The sequence below is a fragment of the Protopterus annectens genome, chromosome 3.part1 (genome assembly GCF_019279795.1).
Source record: "Protopterus annectens isolate FY-2018-M chromosome 3.part1, PAN1.0, whole genome shotgun sequence".
NCBI classification, from domain to species: Eukaryota; Metazoa; Chordata; order Ceratodontiformes; family Protopteridae; genus Protopterus; species Protopterus annectens.
Window position 1 is genome coordinate 1032431560 of NC_056732.1, and position 18351 is coordinate 1032449910.

Consider the following 18351-nt stretch of genomic DNA (forward strand, 5'->3'; position numbering starts at 1 on the left):
CAAAACAGGTATGCAAATTACTGTCATACATGAAAAACCTCCCTCTATAAGTAAAGCTGAAATCCTCATCTCCAAACTGCAGCTTAATACACACAAATTCATCTATATAATCTACACCTACTTTCCCCCTGGAAATAATATCAGTTCCCTAGAAGAGATCCTTAGCTGGCTTTCTATTCAAATCCCACAAGAAACCATAGTCCTGGGCGATGTCAATGTAGACTGGAAAAAGTACAGTTTTGTACCTACCATAAATGTAGATGTTCGAGTGTTCACACTGCTGCAGTCATTACACCTGGGTTATCCTACCATCAGGCAGTCCCGCAGTCGGCCAAAGTTCCAAAGTCTTGGTCCGGCATCGGTTGCTGTCGCTTCTTCCCTGACGTCAGTGCGCCAGGGGTATATAAGATGCATCCGATGCCATTTTCTTCAGTTTTTCTTGCCCCAGATGTCAGGTGCCCCCAAGTAGGTAGGCAATACATATTGCTACTAAAAAATATACATATAAAATAAAAACAATACCTTCAGATACAAGCAAATACACCACAAAGGTTGTATAGGATAGAAAGGCATAGAGAAGTCCAGCTAGTTCAGAGGGGATGGAGGGAGGATAACCTGGACTGCAGCAGTGTGAACACTCGAACATCTACATTTATGGTAGGTACAAAACTGTACTATGAAACGGTCGCAGAACAAAAACAAAAGCAAACCTGCGTAAAAATCACTAAATCAACTGTTATTTATTTGAAGCACTTTTCGTGCACTCGATGAGCACACTTCATCAGAAAAACCAATAAAATACACAAGTCAGGTTTATATAGACCAAACAATCAAGTTTTCAATTAAACTTTCAAGTAACCCGCCTTTCTTTTTCTTAAAGCTACAGTTATATAAATAGTTCAAAGTGATATATAGTAACTCTTTGCTGTAAATATATATATATATATATATATATATATATATATATATATATATATATATAAGCTACCACTCAATAGTAACTAACCTAAAACTAAAATATTATAGCTACATATGTATGCACATAATATCAATTTATACACTTTATGTACGTTAAAAGTGATGTAACATACGTTATGTAGATAAACTACCAATGTACAATGGTACTTGGTGCAAACATATGTATCTGTATAACCTATGGCTCCATAAAGTCAACAGTTGGTAGAACCCTTTAAAACCATACACATGAAAAAGGAGAAAAATAATAATGATAATAGTAAAATAAGAACAACAAAATTGTAAACAAATTTATAAACATAAGGGCATCATCAGCGTTTCAAGCTCTTAAGTTTTAGTACACTAGCAATTGAGCAGGATTCATTTAGACCAGGGAAATTATAAGCATTAAGCCTAATTTGCCATTCTAATTCCAATTCTTCCAACTGCAAACAAGCTGGACCCCCTCTTTTAGTTTGGTTAACCTGGTCAATAACTGCAAATTTAAAGCTGTGATTACTACACTTTAAAATATGTTTGGCAAGTGCATTATCTAATTTCATTCTACTAATAGCATATTGATGTTCATACATCCTTTCACGGAGTTTACGCTCCGTTTTACCCACATAAAATGCGGGGCACCTTTGGCATTTAGCCACATGAACAACCATTCTAGTATTGCAGTTAAATCTAGCTTTAAATTTAATATGATGACCATTAACCATCAATGAATACAGATTGTCCACAAATTTACAATAATTACAGTCTTGGCATTTGAACATGCCAGTGATTTTAGGAGGTACCCTTTGTTGACGTTCAAGTAAGCTTTTAAGATTATAACCCCTCTTATATGTAACACTTGGGCCACCCCCCCCCCCAATTTGACACAAATAGTGTGGTTAATACCAAATAATTCCCAATTCTTCTTGATTACCTCAAAACACGACCGACTATGTAGGTTGTATGTAGTTATCAAGCTAGGGACCTTCTGTGTCTCAATTTCAGGACCAACTATTGGAAAGTTATCCATACCTTCCACCCTATTTTCAACAATGGGTATTTGCTTGATACGCAACAAAGGTTGATATATACCATTTGATCTTTTAAACTGAACCTCATGTATTAAATGAGGGAGGGTAACCTGGACTGCAGCAGTGTGAACGCTCGAACATCTACATTTATGGTAGGTACAAAACTGTACTATGTTCATCGTGTTACACTGCTGCAGTCATTACACTTGGGTAAAATCCCAAAGCTAAGGTTGGGTGGCTGGTCTATAAAGAGTTAGTTTAGGCTATGAGCCCCTGCAGAACTGCAGTGGCAAATCCTGCTCTGGATTTAGAGTAAAGAGGCAAGTGGTAATGCTTGGTAAAGGTGTGCACTGAACACCAAGTTGCAGCCTCCAAAATTTCCTTGGTAGGTACTCCTCTGAGGAAGGCTGTTGAAGTGGCTGTTGCCCTGGTGGAATGTGACCTAATGTTATTAGGGACTGATTTTCCATGCTGTGTGTAGCAGTAACGAATACAGTGTCCTATCCATTTGGATATAGTCTGCTTTGAGATAGCCTTGCCCTGTGATCCTGCAGCATATGCTACAAACAGTTGCTCAGTTTTCCTGAAAGCTTTTGTTTTGTCCAAGTAGAAGCGTAGCTGCCTGTGTATGTCCAGAGTGCAGAAGTTTCTCCCCTTTATTCTGGGGGTTTGGATAAAAAGTTGGCAAATGGATGGTTTGGTTAAGAGCCCCACTAGATACCGCCTTTGGCATAAAGGTAGGGTTTGTCCTTAAAGAAACCCTGTCCTGATGAGAAATTATAAAAGGTTCCACTGCCATTAATGCCTGTAGCTCTGAGACTCTTCGTGCTGAAGTTACTGCCAGGAGCACAGCTGTTTTCCATGATAAAACTTTTAGATTGGCTGTATTGGCTGGCTGAAAAGGTGGCAGGGTCAGTTTTTCCAAAACGAAATTGAGGTCCCAAGTTGGTGTTGGTGCTCTCCGGGATGGTCTTATGTTTTTAGCCCCTCTGAGGTACTGCTTTAGCAAGAGATGAGAGAATAAAGGAGGATCCGTGTTGTAATGTGCTGAAATGATAGAGGCGTGGATCTTACTTGATGAGAAGGATAGGCCTTTGTCCAGCATCTCAGTTAAGTATTGTAAAATCTGAGGAATGTTTGGGACAAGAGGGTCAAGGCTTTGAGCCTGGTTCCAGGTGCAGAATCTCTTCCATTTTTCTGAGTAAGCTTTCCTGATGCTAGGCCTCCTGGCCTCCAAAATCACATCCATAACAGCTTTAGAGAGAGGTGTTGCCTGTTTGACTAATGAATCTGCCATGCAGCCAGGTTTAGGGTTTTGAGCTGACCGTGCAGGATCTGATTGTTTTGTTGAGTCAGAAGGTGTGGAATTTGAGACAAAATCCATGGTGGGCCTTGAGCTAAGTTCTTTAAGATTGGGTACCAGTGCTGGTGTGGCCAGTCTGGAGCAATCAGGATCATCTGTGGTTTTTCTTGTCTGGCTTTTAGGAGTACCTTTGAAAGGAGAGGCAGTGGTGGGAAGGCATAAACTTTTAGGCTTTTCCAGCTGAACGAGAGAGCATCCACTTTCCATGCTTGTGTGTGATAAGTCCTTCTGCAGAATTTTTGTAGTTGGCAATTCAGTGGGGAGGCAAAAAGATCTATGTCTGGGCATCCCCATTTTTGCGTTACCATGCTGAAGATTTGTGGATTCAATTTCCATTCGTGAGGGTCCATGATATTTCTGCTTAGATCGTCTGCCAGAGTATTTTTCTTTCCTGGCAGGAATTGTGCTTGCAGATGAACTTGATACGTTAGAGCTGTGTTCCACAAGGTCATGGCTTGCCTGCATAGGTGATAAGAATGTGTGCCCCCTTGCTTGTTTATGTACCACATTACTGTGGTGTTGTTTGTCTTTAATAATAATCGTCCTGGATGCAGAAGGTCCTTGAAAGCTGTTAGGGCATTTTGAACAGCCAACATCTCTTTTTGATTGATGTGAAGATGCATCTGGTCTGTGGTCCACTTGCCCTGAATGCATTTTCCTGCCATGTGTGCTCCCCAGGCGTAATCCAAAGCATCTGTTGTTAGTCTGCCTGGCTGTGGGTAGGGTAAAAGGCTGACCCTTGTTTAGGTGACATCCCTGTGCCCACCATCGAAACTCCTGTTATAGGCAGGGAATCATTGGTATTACTGCTTCTAAACTGTGAGAGTGTTGAGTCCAAACACTTTTTAGGTACCATTGTAATTTCCTCATATGCAGTCTGGCATATGGTATTAGTAGTATGCAGGATGTCATAAATCCCAGGGCCTGCAGAATTCTTCTTGCAGGGAGATGGGACTTTTTTGCCAGTAAGTGAAAATATTGAGTTAATTGAATTTGTTTGTCTGGCGTGAGATAAGCCATCTGGGCCGTTGTATTTAAGCTGGCACCCAGGAATATAATCTGTTGTGAGGGCACTAGTTTTGACTTCTTTTCGTTTACTGTGTACCCTAGAGAAATTATCAACCTTTTTACAAATGCCAGATGCTGTAGAAGAATGTCCTTTGTCTCTGCTTGAATGAGGCAGTCGTCCAGGTATGGATATATTTGAATTCCTTTTTGTCTGCAAAATGCAATTATTGGTGCCAGGCACTTTGTAAAGACCCTGGGCACAGTAGATAAGCCAAAGGGCAGTGCAGAGAATTGGTAGTGCATTGTACCAGCTTTGAATCTGAGGTATCTTCTGCAACTTTGTCTGATAGGGACATGCAGGTATGCCTCTTTGAGGTCCAGAGTAACAAGCCAAGCCTTCTTGCCCAGCATGGGTAGAAGCTGCTGTAATGTCAACATTTTGAATTTCGGAATATCCAGGTAAGTATTTAGAAATGAAAGGTCTAGTATGGGCCTCCAGGCCTTGTCCTTTCTGGGGACCAGGAAGAGTCTTGAGTAAAACCCTTGTCCTTGTTCCTGTTGTGGTACTTTCTGAATAGCTCTCATGTCCATGAGGGTTGTAATTTGTTTTTGTGCCTCTGCCCATTGATTCTGTGGCAGGTCTGGCATTCCTTTTAGCCTTGGTAAAGTATGAAAGTGGAACCTGTAAACTTGAGACACAATATTCAGAACCCATTTGTCTTGGGTGATTGTTTGCCAGTTTTGAGAAAAAAGTGCTAGTTTTCCCTCTAAGGGGGCTGCCAAAAGGGAAGTGCTTGGCGTACGAAGGGGGAAGTCATTGAGACTGTTTCCTGTAAGGTTGAGACTTGTCCTCACCTCCTTTTGGGGTTGAGGTGCCCCACTGTCGTCTGTTAGAGCCTTGGGGTTGAGATCTGCCTCTTGGGAGTCTGTATCTGCCTCTCTGTGGCCTGTCTGACACTGGAAAGGACCAATTCTTTGTTGGCCAATTTCTGCTAAATCGAGGTGGCTGTACCTGTAAGAAATCCTTGACTGTTTGCATAGATTTAGCCTTATCCTCCATTTTCTTTAACACCTCTTCTGCCTTAACACCAAACAAGGTATCATGCTGTAAAAGAGCATCCAATAATTTTGCCTTAACATGATCAGGTAAACTCTGTTCTTTTAACCAAGCATGTCTTTGAATCACAGAACCTGTAACTGTGGCTCTACAAGAGGCTTCTAAAGAATCAAAACCAATTGCAGAGTATGTTTTCCCACCTGTTCAACTGCATGCAATAAATCCTGCATTTCTTTACAGTCAGGAGCTTCTGAGCGTGCAAACATTTTCTGTTTTAACTGAGCCATTAAATACTGTTGGCACTTAAGCATGTGAAACTGGCAATTTAAAGCGCTTACTGCTAAAGCTGCAGAAATGTAAACTTTCTTCCCCCATCTATCCAAAGCTCTGGAATCTCTGTCAGAGGGTACTGGATTTTTTGCAATGGAAGCCTTAACCCCTTTTGGACCCTGGGAAATAGTTTCTGGATCAGCAGAAGGGTTTTTATAGAGAAACTTGAGAGAGTCAGGGACTCTACAATACCTATCTGGCTTGGCTGGTGCAGGGGGCAAAGAATCAGGAGATAAGCTGGATTCAGAGAACACATCATCCACAATATGTAGCACAGGTGGAATAGCCAGGGGCCTGTGCTGAAGCAGTAAAAGGAAATCACTGAGCCTTTTCTTGGATTCTGAATAATCCTGACTTTCCCAATGGAAATGCTCCCTCATGGTATATAAAGTTTCCCCAAAAGAGTAATCCTCCGGAGGAGAGGCTGAAGGGATAGATTCTTCAGCATTAGAATCCTCATAGGGGGGTAGACAGTATCCCTGGTCTGAAGAGGAATCAGAGGAAATGGAAACCTGATCAGGGGAATCATAGTCTGTATCCTGCCTAGGCCTTTTCTCAGGAGGGGAATGGGAACCCCTGATTAGAGTAATGAGGTCTTCGGCCATTTTAAGCATCTGTTTCTTAGGCATGGAGGACTGTCCAGGAGAATGCTGTACTTGCTTCTTTGTCTTTAATGGTACTTTTGTCTTGGCTGTTGCTTTAATGGTAAGTTGTGAAGGTCTGAAAACACCCTCAGAAGCCGATGCCTGCTCAGCGGCTCTGGACCCATATGAGGGATTAGTTTCCGTAGGCCCAATACCTTGAGTTTCCAAAGGCCTAGTTGTCTCCACGTGGGAGTTGGAGGCGGCCTGTGGCTCTGAGGTAGCGGGTGTCAGGGGCTGCGAAAGCACCTCACTGAGAACCGGCAAACCAGCGACTGGCCTAGAAGAGGTTTCGTCATCGGTTTTGGACCTCGGATGCCTGTCTTTATCGTTGTCTTTGCGTTTTTTCAGAATAGCGGTTGTCGGTTGATCCGACGGCATAGTATAATTGAACCTTCGGCCAAAGTAGTGCAAAGCAAGATCAAAACGTCTTTTTATAGTGCGTTTGTTAAATCTAGCACAAAACTGACAACTAGTGATGTCGTAATCAGGGCTTAGGCATGGAATACAGTAAGAGTGGAAGTCCTTATGAGGTATTTGCTTCCCACAAGAAATACGATTATTAACTTTTTCTGACATCGGTCTGAGGCAAGAAAAAAGTTTTCCCAATGGGGTACTTAGCTTTATTGAAGACTTTGGATCTGAAATTCGACTTCGAAATCTCAGGAGTCGGCCGATCAGCACTTGCGAACTGCTTCTGCTTCGGGCACCGCGCGGCAAGAAAGACAGAAGAAAATGGCGTTGGATGCATCTTATATACCCCTGGCGCACTGATGTCAGGGAAGAAGCAACAGCAACCGACGCCGGACCAAGACTTTGGAACTCTGGCCGACTGCGGGACCGCCTGACGGCAGGATAACCCAAGTGTAATGACTGCAGCAGTGTAACACGATGAACATCCTGTACCACTGTAGACCTCCCCCCCCACCCTCTTAAATCTTTATGGTTTTTCACAAACCACTCAAGCCCAACCAGAACTAACAAAACTAACAACAAAGAAAGCATACTGGACTGGATTCTGATAAATAGTCACAACCAAACTTATACAATAGGGACACTACCTGATGATTTAAGTGACCACGCTTTTACTTACCTAATCAGACATAAAACTGCTACCCCTAACCTAACTAAATACAAAATAGTCAGATCAAATAAAAACTTTAACCCTGAAAGCTTCCTTAAAGAACTCAATGCTTGCAACTGGTCTCCTCTTAAACAACTGCCACTGGATGATGCTGTAGCTTACTTCAACTCCAAGTTCCTTTCTATTCTAGACTCTCATGCTCCCTTAAGATCTATTAGAATTAGCTCAAAACCTGCCCCTTAGCTCTCAAAAGATACAAGGCATAAAATTATCCTGAAAAATAAACTCTGGACTAACTTTCGTAGCACTAAAGGTCTCTCTGACCAACTTTACTTTAGACAAATAAGAAACTCCACTAAAAAAGCTGTACTTCTAGATAAAAGAAGCTACTACTGCCATTTACAACAAGCTAACCAACAAAATCCACAAAAGTTCTGGGCAGGTATAAATACTCTCTTAAAGCCTGGCCACTCTGACACCCCGTGCCCCTTAGGCACTTCCCAAAACAAACTGCTGATGCCTTCAATAGCTTCTTTTCTGAAACTGTCCAGTTTATAGCTAATTAACTAGCCCCCAATATCTCCTCTCAGTCCTCCTCCTCCTCTAACACTTCAATTCCCACTTTTCAACTGCAATCTTTACCCGCATCACTTATCTGTTTCTCTTCTCCACAAATTTAAAACCTCCTCTCCTTCTGCTGACCTTCTACTGGCTCAGTATCTAAAAAGTGCAGCCAAACCATTAGCCTATCCCATTTCAATTCTGATTAACAGAACCTTTGTTGCAGTCTACATTCCTTCACTCTGGAAAATTTCACATATCATTCCCCTGCATAAAGTGGGATCTCAACAGAACTCTCAAACTACCGTCCCATAGCCTTACTCTCCCCCCAGCTAAAATCATGGAAAAATGCATCCAAAAACAACTTCTTAAACACCTGTTAAATTGCAACTTACTAGCTGACTGCCAACATGGCTTCAGGCCTTTCCACAGCAACACTTCAGCCCTCCTTTCCTTTACTGACTGCATCAACAAAAAACGGAACAATAATATACTTACCTCTGCTCTCTTTATTGACCTATCCAAAGCCTTCGATATGGTTAATCACCATATACTGTTAAACTTACTTAAAGCTTTTGCTCTCAACTCTAGTGCTATAAAGTGGTTCGAGTCTTATCTTCATAAAAGACAACAGGCAGTGCTCTGGCAAAACAACTTATCCAACTTCCTACCCATTACCCTTGGAGTCCCTCAAGGCTCAATACTTGGCCCCCTTCTGTTTTCTATTTTTATTACTGATCTACATACCAGTTATTTCCTCTGCAACCTGTATACAATATGCTGATGATTCTACTTTGATTTGTTCTGCCTCACCCCCCTCCGAACTGCACTCTATCACCTAAAAGACTTTCCAAAATGTTGAAACATGGTTCCTAAAATGATGCTTAATCTTAAACCCCAAGAAAACTAAACTGTTACTTTTCTCCCCCACCCGTAAATCCACACCGTTCAACTTCTCTGTCTTGTCTAGTAATGGCACCAACATATCACCTGACCCTACCACCAGGCTCCTCGGAGTAGAGATGGACAACAACCAATGCTTTGATTCTCACATTAACAACACTATAAAATTAGTTAACAGAAAACTTGGCTCCCTGTTTAGAATTAAACCATTTCTTACACACTTGCCAGAACTTCCATTGCCCATTCCCATCTGATTTCTACCCTCCTTTATGCCTCCCCTATTTACACATATTTGTCCAAAACTAACCTCACCAAACTGGCTGTCGCCTACAACAGTATTGCCAGATTTGCCTCTGGCTCCACCTTTAGAACTCATCACTGATTAAACTTAAAGCAAATGGGATGGCTTGAGCTGCAAAATCTGATCTTATTTCACCAGCTCTCCTTAACCCATAAAATCTTCTACAAACCTACCAACAACACTATACTTACTACTCCCTCAAAAGCCTATGTTCTTCTAACAAACTTCTTATATCAACCTGTAAATCCAACAATTTGGCAGGCGACTCCTTGTTCTCTAACTCAATAGGAAAAGCCTGGAACTCCCCTTCCTGTCAACCTCACTGCTATCTCCTCTCTTCCCAGTTTCAAATCCCAACTCAAAACTCACATCATAACTCACTGGCTCTGCCCCTGTACTAACCCTGACTAGCTAGCTATTTGCTCCTAGTGCTCTCATTTATCATGCATACAAATCTTTTACTGTTGCCACTGTAAAAATATGCTAATGCTATTATTTTTCTCTGAGCTATATTTGTAACTCTGTTTTTTAATGTTTTCACTTGGAGCTTTTCTCCCCGGGCCTCTGCTGAAAATGGACACATATCCAGTTGGACCAGCCCGGTCAACAAATGTAAAATAAAATAAAATAAAATAAAATAAAATAAAATAAAATAAATGTACAATCATACAGAAGGGTTTTGGCTGGACGTCAGGTTACCTTGTCGAAATAACCCACCAGTACTGAAATACTGCATCAGCAATCTAAAGAATGGCATCAAATAAATATACCTTTCTACAACTGAGCAGATACATCTTCTGAAAAAAAAAAATAATGAAAGCATTTCTGCAACTTACCTAAGGGGTTTTAGTGTGAAGATTTTAACATCTTTTGTTGCCACTGCTAGAATATGGAAGGACCTTCCTAGATTTGGAGCAAATGAAATATCATGCACAGCATCTGTAACTGTTACAAGAGTCTCTGCTTTACCGTATTTTCTAAAAAGAAGAAAAAAATGTCAAGGCAAGGCATGAGATTCAAACAATAATGAAATGCAGTTAATTCAAGTTTAGCAGCAACTTCAGTCTGATTTACAGTAATACAGCAGATGCTTGCAGAAACTGACAAGAAGTTCCGACTGTTCCTAGCCCTCCCATCAAATGATTCCAACAATGTGGGATTTCATTCCAACATCACTTCACAGTCCTTCTTTGAATATTACCAACCACAACAATAACAACTTTTACTATCTCCTATTCATGACAAACTCCTCAGACTCCAGATATCCATCATATTTGATGTTGCACTGCTGCAAGGCTCCATCTTTTGACAAATTTAATCTTCATTCTTAAATTTACAGATTTTGATTTGAGGGTCTGCAGTCCATAACAACTAAAGAACCTAGAAAGCATTATGGAAAGGGAAATCAGGAATGTAATAACTAAACACAAAGTATATCCCAACCTTTCCAGGGAAGAAAGTGAATTATTGGAGCTTCTTAAAACTGACCGTTCTATTAGAATTATGCAACCAGATAAGGGTGGGGGGACTGTATTGATGGACGGTACACTTATCATCATCATCTTCTTTCAGCTGTTCCCGTTAGGGGTCGCCACAGCAGATCACCTGTTTCCATTTCTTCCTGTCCTCTGCATCTTGCTCTGTCACACCAACCACCTGCATGCCCTCTCTCACCACATCCATAAACCTTATCTTAGGCCTTCCTCTTTTCCTCTTACCTGGTAGCTTCATCCTTAGCATCTTTTTCCCAATATACTCAGAATCCCTCCTCAGCACATGTCCAAACCAACGTAATCATGCCTCTCTGGCTTCGTCTCCAAACCTTCCAACCTGGGCTGACCCTCTAATATACTTATTCCTAATCCTGTCCACCCTAGTCACACCCAGTGCAAATTTTAACATCTTTAATTCTGCCACATCCAGCTCAAACTCCTGCCTTTTTGTCAATGCCACTGTCTCCAACCCATATAACATAGTTGGTCTCACTACCATCTTGTAGACCTTCCCTTTCACTCTTACAGGTACTCGTCTGTCACAAATCACTCCTGACACTCTTCTCCACCCACTCCATCCTGCCTGTACTCTCTTCTTCACCTCTCTTCCACACTCACCGTTACTCTGAACTATTGACCCCAAGTATTTAAACTCATCCACCTTCGCCACCTCTACTCCTTGCATCCTCACCATTCCTCTATGCTCCCTCTCATTCACACACATATATTCTGTCTTAGTCCTGCTGACCTTCATTCCTCTTCTCTCTAGAGAATATCTCCATCTCTCCAGGGTCTCCTCCACCTGTTCCCTACTCTCACTACAGATCACAATGTCATCTGCAAACATCATAGTCCACGAGGACTGCTGTCTGATCTCTTCTGTCAACCTGTCAATCACCACTGCAAATAAGAAAGGGCTCAGAGCTGATCCTTGATGTAACCCCACCTCCACGCATCCATCACTCACACCGCAGACCTCACCGCTGTCACACTACCCTCGTACATAATCTGTACCACTCTTACATACTTCTCTGACACTCCTGACTTCCTCATACAATACCACTACTCCTCTCTAGGCACCCTGTCATATGCTTTCTCTAAGTCTACAAAAACACAATGCAACTCCTTCCGACATTCTATGTACTTCTCCATCAACACTCTCAGAGCAAAGATCGCATCTGTAGTGCTCTTTCCTGGCATGAAACCATACTGCTGATCACTAATCATCACGTCCCTTCTTAACCTTACTTCCACTACTCTTTCCCATAACTTCATGCTGTGACTGATCAATTTTTATCCCTCTGTAGTTACTACAGCTCTGCACATCACCCTTATTCTTAAAAATCGGTACCAAAACACCTTTACTCCATTCCTCAGGCATCCTCTCACTTTCCAAGACTTCATTAAACAATCTGGTTAAAAACTCCACTGCCATTTCACCTAAACACCTCCATGCTTCCACAGGTATGTCATCCGGGCCAACAGCCTTTCCATTCTTCATTCTCTTCATAGCTATCCTTACTTCCTCCTTGCTAATCCATTGTACTTCATGATTCACTATCCCTACATCATCCAACCTTCTCTCCCTCTCATTCTCTTCATTCATCAACCTCTCAAAGTACTCTTTCCATCTCCTCAACACAAGCTTGTGAGTATGTTTCCCTCATTATCCTTTATCACCTTTACCTGCTGCACATCTTTCCTAGCTCGGTCCCTCTGTCTAGCCAATCGGTACAGGTCCTTTTCTCCTTCCTTAGTGTCCAACCTTTCATACAACTCTTGATATGCCTTATCCTTAGCCTTCGCCACCTCTCTCTTTGCCATGCACCTCATCTCCTTATACTCCTGTCTATATGAATCTAAAATGAAGGAGGAGCTTAATAACCTGTCCAAATATGCCCTAGCTTCTATTAATGAGGTCAACATAGCGAATTCTAGAATTCATCTTATGCTTGATGACCTCTTTTAGAAGGTTCCATCAATGTGGATACGTTTAATTTTCTATATAATAAATACTCTAGGGTCCCTTCTGTGTTTGGCATTCCAAAGGTCCACAAGAGTACAGTGGACCCACCCCTCAGATTGATTGTTTCCTCTGAGGGTGCTGTCACATCCTCTCTTTCAAAATTTGTTGATACCAAACTAAAAGATCTGTCTGGGACTAGTTCAACTGTCCTAAGGGACTCCTCTCCTGGGATTCTCTTAGACAATTCAAGCCAGAACTTTATAAGGAAAATTTGTTTTTTATTACATTGGATATAGTTGACCTGTTTGGTAGTATACCTCATGACATTGGCCTACAATGGTTAGAGGACTATATGAGTACGTTTGGTAAACTTTCTAACAACGATTTTACTAATGTCCTTCTGTTTATGGAAACCATTCTCACTAACAACTATATGTATTATGAGGGGAAATTTTATAAACAGATGAAAGGCGTGGCAATGGGGGCCAGTTGTGCCCCTATTTTTGCCAATATAGTGTTGTCTTGGTGGGAACACACCTATGTTTTCAATAGTGAATTTAGAGACTGTTGGTCTCTATACAAACGTTTTCTAGACGACATCGTTATCCTATGGACGGCCAGCAAGAAAAGATTTTTTGAATTTTTGACTTACCTGAAAGGCACTACTAATTTTTTGGATTTTACCTATAATTTGAATTCTGAGGAACTTCATTATTTGGATGTAAGCATTACCAAAAGGCATGGTAAATTTACATCCAAGGTGTTTAGAAAAAATACCTTTTCAAATTCCTACCTTCACTTCAGTAGAGGCCATCCTTTTTTTCAAAAGAAAAACCTTATAAACGGTCAAATGGTCAGAATAAGTCGTATGACTTCTGAAGATGAGGATTTTATTATTGAAAGTAATACAGTTAGTGAGATGTTTAAGGATAGAGGTTATCCAATCAATTTAATCCAACAGGTAAAGTCAGAAGTTTTAGAGGGTAGATCCAATAGGTTTGCATCCATTTTGGGACAGGATTCTGAATTACCAATATCCCAACATACCAATATGAATAATGCTATGGAAGATGCATACATTCTGGATTTCAACGGAGATTCAGGGGTGATAAAAAATATTGTTGGTAAGGAATGGGATAAATTTAAAGAAATTACAGATACTGATTTATTACGAAATAACCAGCTAAAATTTACTTATAGGAATATTTTTTTTAGTTCAGGCATGGTTCACGAACCCCACATTATGGCACTAGATTGGGTACTTTCAAATGTGGCGCTTGTACACAGTGTATTTACATTTGTAATGGTTCCCACATAGAAATAACCAGCATAAAAAGAATTGTAGGGAGCAATAGCTTTTCTGTCATACTAGTGGATTGGTCTATCTTGCCTTGTGTAAGGAATGCAAATCCTTCTACATAGGCAAAACAGAAAGAAAGCTCAAAACACACATTTACGAGCATTTATACGAAATGAGTAAGGCTAATACAAATAATGCGCTCTTTCGTCATAAGACAGTTTGGATAATGATAAGCTTCTAGTTTTAGCTGCCAAATTAATTCCTTTTGTTCTAAAAGTAACATATCTGAACCTTCTCCTATTGGAAGGAACTACCTGATCAATGATTGAAAAATTATCCAGGCTTAAATGGAATGTTATCCATTTCTTGTATTTTAAAATTAACAAGTTTGGTTAGGTAATTTTATTGTATTTATTTTTGTAGATTGCATCCATTTTAATTTCTTTATCTGTTTTTTATCTATTTCAGCATGGCTTACAAAAGTATGGATATTCCTTTTACTGCTTGTTCAGTACGGTTGAGTCCTCAGGGAAGAGTTTGAGCAGGTGTTGTGAATCTATTGGCTTAATTGCTAAGTAGTCATGTGATTTATGAGCTTTGCATTAAGGTGTAAGCTGGAATGTGTTGTTTGTTTTTCTGATGAAGTTGGTGTGGGACAGTGATGAAAGGTCTATTTTTGTTGAGCTTAAAATAAATTTTAACTTGCAGTTTATCAGCATCACTGTGTCTGGAATTGTTGCATTTGCTGAGGTTTACCGTCTTGCCAGCTTCCTTTTTCCTGTTTGTTTTGTTTTGCGGTATTTCAGTATTTTTGTGGTTGTTGTGGTTTGGGAGCTATGGCTGACGTACAACCTGAGCCTTCCCCGCAGGCGGACACAGGAGATTTAACTGTTTTGATCAATCTGCTCACCCAGATGGTTGATTCTCTTTCACGACGTATGGAAGATTTGGTGGGGTCCTTGCAGCCTTTGTTTGGCAGTGATATTCTCCAGGGGAGGACTCCTTCTTCCAACCTTGCTGGGGCTCAAGTTTTCCAGTCGTCAGTTACAGCAAAGGATGTTTGTTGTGCGAATGTGATTGGTGAACAACTGCAGAATAGACCGACAGGGGCTGACTGTATAGTTTCTGCTGCTTCTCCGCATTTGGATACCGGCAGATCGGATGGAGTCGGTATAATAGAAGCAATGGGGATGAGTGATTCGTTACAAGGCCAGGTACGGTCTAATTTAAACATTTGGTTAAATCGGCTGTTTTTGTTCAACTAAGTACCAGAAGGGAGCCCTAGTCATCCAGGCTCTTTAGGGGAAGTGGATTTGGCGCAGAAATTAAATATGTTTGACCACAAATGAATAAAGATGAGGAAGTTACAGCTGGAAGTAGCTTACTTCGAGGAGTGCCAGCAGTCCAAAGTGGTTCCCAAGGGGCTTCGATCCTGGCAGTATCCTACAGGATTAGAGGAAGGCTCTGCCTTCCACAAGGATTTACTTTTGCTGTTTGATAAGACATGGCTTTGAATTACTTAATTTGATTTGTAAACATTATAAAGAGGCCATCAGTGTATTGTCTGGGGAGCTTACAGTGTTGGATGAGGCTGTAAGACATGATTCTAACTTTACCAGATATAGATACGATTACGACCGTATTTTCACCAGCATGGATCAGCAAATGCATAAAATCAATTCTAATAAAATTAGGAAACTTCAGAGGGACTTGAAGGCTTATAGGGAGGGGGTGGCTTATCCCAAATCACCCAGATCCCAAGGCAATTTCTTATCTCCAGCTGCCTTTTCCTTCGGTCCTACACCAGCTATAGATACTTCTAGGACCAATAGGTCATTTGGGAATGAGGTGGATGCTCCTGGTGGTTCAGTCCAACAGAACCAGACTCGGCACAGTGACCGGTTGTCTTCTCGGAACCAACCATCTGATTTAGTACCAGAAGCCGAGGATCAAAATTTTCAGGATAATGCCTCAACCCATCAACCCTCTCAGGGGAGGAGGCAGAGATACAGAACCAGGAGGAGGAATTAGGTTCGCCTGTCTTTTCTACAGTATTCCCAGTAATGAGCCCGTGTCAGATTGTTACCAACACTGGAAAGGACTTTAAGATTTACAACTATTCAGGGTTTGTTTTTACCCCACCATTGGTGGATCTCCTGGCTAAGGGTTTGACATTTGTACCCAGTAGGAGGGCAGATGTGGCCAATACCTTGATTGACCTCAAGCTTTTCATTAAAAAGCTTAATTTCCAGCTTATTTTTGGTGATCAGGTCATGATGCCGACGGATTTTCACATTCCAAGTACATTTAATCCCCCTTTACATCATTCTCTGTCTTTTTGAATGACTGTGTGACTTAGACATTCGTCATTTATTGAAATGTAAACAAATTGTCCCTTATATCAACAAAGATGAGAAGTGCCTTTTAGAATTGTTAACCAATTCTTCTGTGAGGGTTATGCAGCCAGACAAGGGGGGAGAACTGGTAGTGATGGAAGAGGTAGATTACATTCAGAGAATGGAAAATATTCTGGCATCTGAAACCTATAGGGTGGTTTCGAAAAATGAGTTGAATCAGAGTGTGACCAGGGTCTGTACTTATTTCAATGACATGTTCATTAATGGAGTCATTAATGTGGAAGTTTTTAACTATATCTGTACCCCTAACCCCAGGATACCTGTCCTGTTTGGCAATCCGAAGATTCATAAGAATGTGCATGACCCCCCCATGCACCAATTGGTGAGTGCAAGGGGCAGTGTGACTTACGCTGGGGCGAAGGTGGTGGACGCGATTTTGAAAAAGTATGTGTCCAGTGAGTCCCATATTTCTAGACTCCTGGTCATTTCTTGAGAGGGTTAATCGTACTCCTTGTACAGGGGAGAGTAATTTCTTGACAATCGATGTTATTGATTTGTACTCTTCCATCCCTCATTCCATAGCGTTAGAATGGATTGAAGCTATCATGACCATTAAACAGGCACCTGCTGGGGACATTCCGATGGTGAGGGAGTTATTGGACATCATTCTGACCTGTAATTTTTTCTCCTTTAACAATCACTGGTTCCACCAATTAATAGGGGTCCCTATGGGGTCTCTTTGTGGGGCCAGCGTTGCTAATTTGGTGATGACTTACTGGGAGAGAGAGTTTGTTTTCCCTAATCCTATCATTCAGGAGAAAACCCTGCTTTACACTAGATTCTTGGATGATATTTTTATCATCCTACAGGGGGAGAGAGAAGTGGCTGAGACACTTTAGATAGTTTTAATACCTCCACCAGTTTTTTGAAATTTACATTACATTTTTCTAAGGAGAGGATCTCTTACTTAGATGTGGAGTTATTTAAGGATATCCCTCTAGGCTGTTTTACTGCCAAAATTCAACGTAAAGTAAAGTACAGTTTTGTACCTACCATAAATGTAGATGTTAGAGTGCTCATACAGCTGCAGTCATTACAGATGGGTTATCCTGCCGTCAGGCGGGTCCTCGGTCGGCTGAATTCCAAAGTCTAGGTCCGGCATCAGTTGTCGTCGCTTCTTCCCTGACGTCAGTGTGGCAGGGGTATAAAAGAGGCAGCCGATGCCATTTTCTTCAGTTTTTCTTGCCCCAGATGTCAGGTGCCCCCAGAAGGGAGGCAAAACATAATGTAATGCAAACATGCAATATAGATAAATCAAAAAACAGTAGTTGCAAGCAAATACACCATAAAAGAATATCCCAAATAGATTGTATGATAAAGGTGTTTGTCATACGGCCTGTCCTAAGAGGGGACGGAGGAGGGGTAACCTGGACTGCAGCTGTATGAGCACTCGAACATCTACATTTATGGTAGGTACAAAACTGTACTATGTTCATCGTGCATACAGCTGCAGTCATTACAGATGGGAAGAATCCCAAAGCTAAGTAAGGGTGGTAGGCACTAAGTGGAACTAGGAGGAGCGAGGATGCCTTGCAAGACTGCTGTGGCAAAACCCGCTCTAGATTTTGAGTATAGTGGAAGGTGATAGTGCTTGAAGAAAGTGTGCACTGAACTCCAAGTGGCTGCTTCCAAAATGTCCTTGGTAGGTACCCCCCTGAGGAAAGCTGTAGAGGTAGCTTTGGCCCTGGTGGAGTGGGATCTGATGTATGCAGGCACAGATTTTCCATGGAATGAATAACAAAAGCATATGCAGTGGGCTATCCATTTTGAGACTGTCTGTTTGGAAATAGCCTTTCCTTGAGCACCTGTAGCATAGGACACAAAGAGTTGCTCAGATTTCCTGAATGGCTTTGTTCTGTCCAAATAATAACAAAGTTGTCTGTGAATGTCCAAGGAATGTAGTAGTCTCTCTCCTTTGTTCTGTGGTTTTGGATAAAAGGTA

General features: G+C 41.3%; 1 protein-coding gene across 3 annotated transcripts in view; it reads right to left on the reverse strand.

Moving 5' to 3' along the window:
- Positions 1–18351, reverse strand: part of SEH1L (SEH1 like nucleoporin) — a 644021-nt gene that overhangs the window by 135564 nt on the left and 490106 nt on the right. For all 3 annotated transcript variants that reach the window (XM_044067186.1, XM_044067188.1, XM_044067187.1), the window contains exon 6: positions 10070–10210. In XM_044067186.1, coding sequence (XP_043923121.1) covers positions 10070–10210 — 141 coding nt within the window. The remainder of the gene's footprint in view (positions 1–10069; positions 10211–18351) is intronic.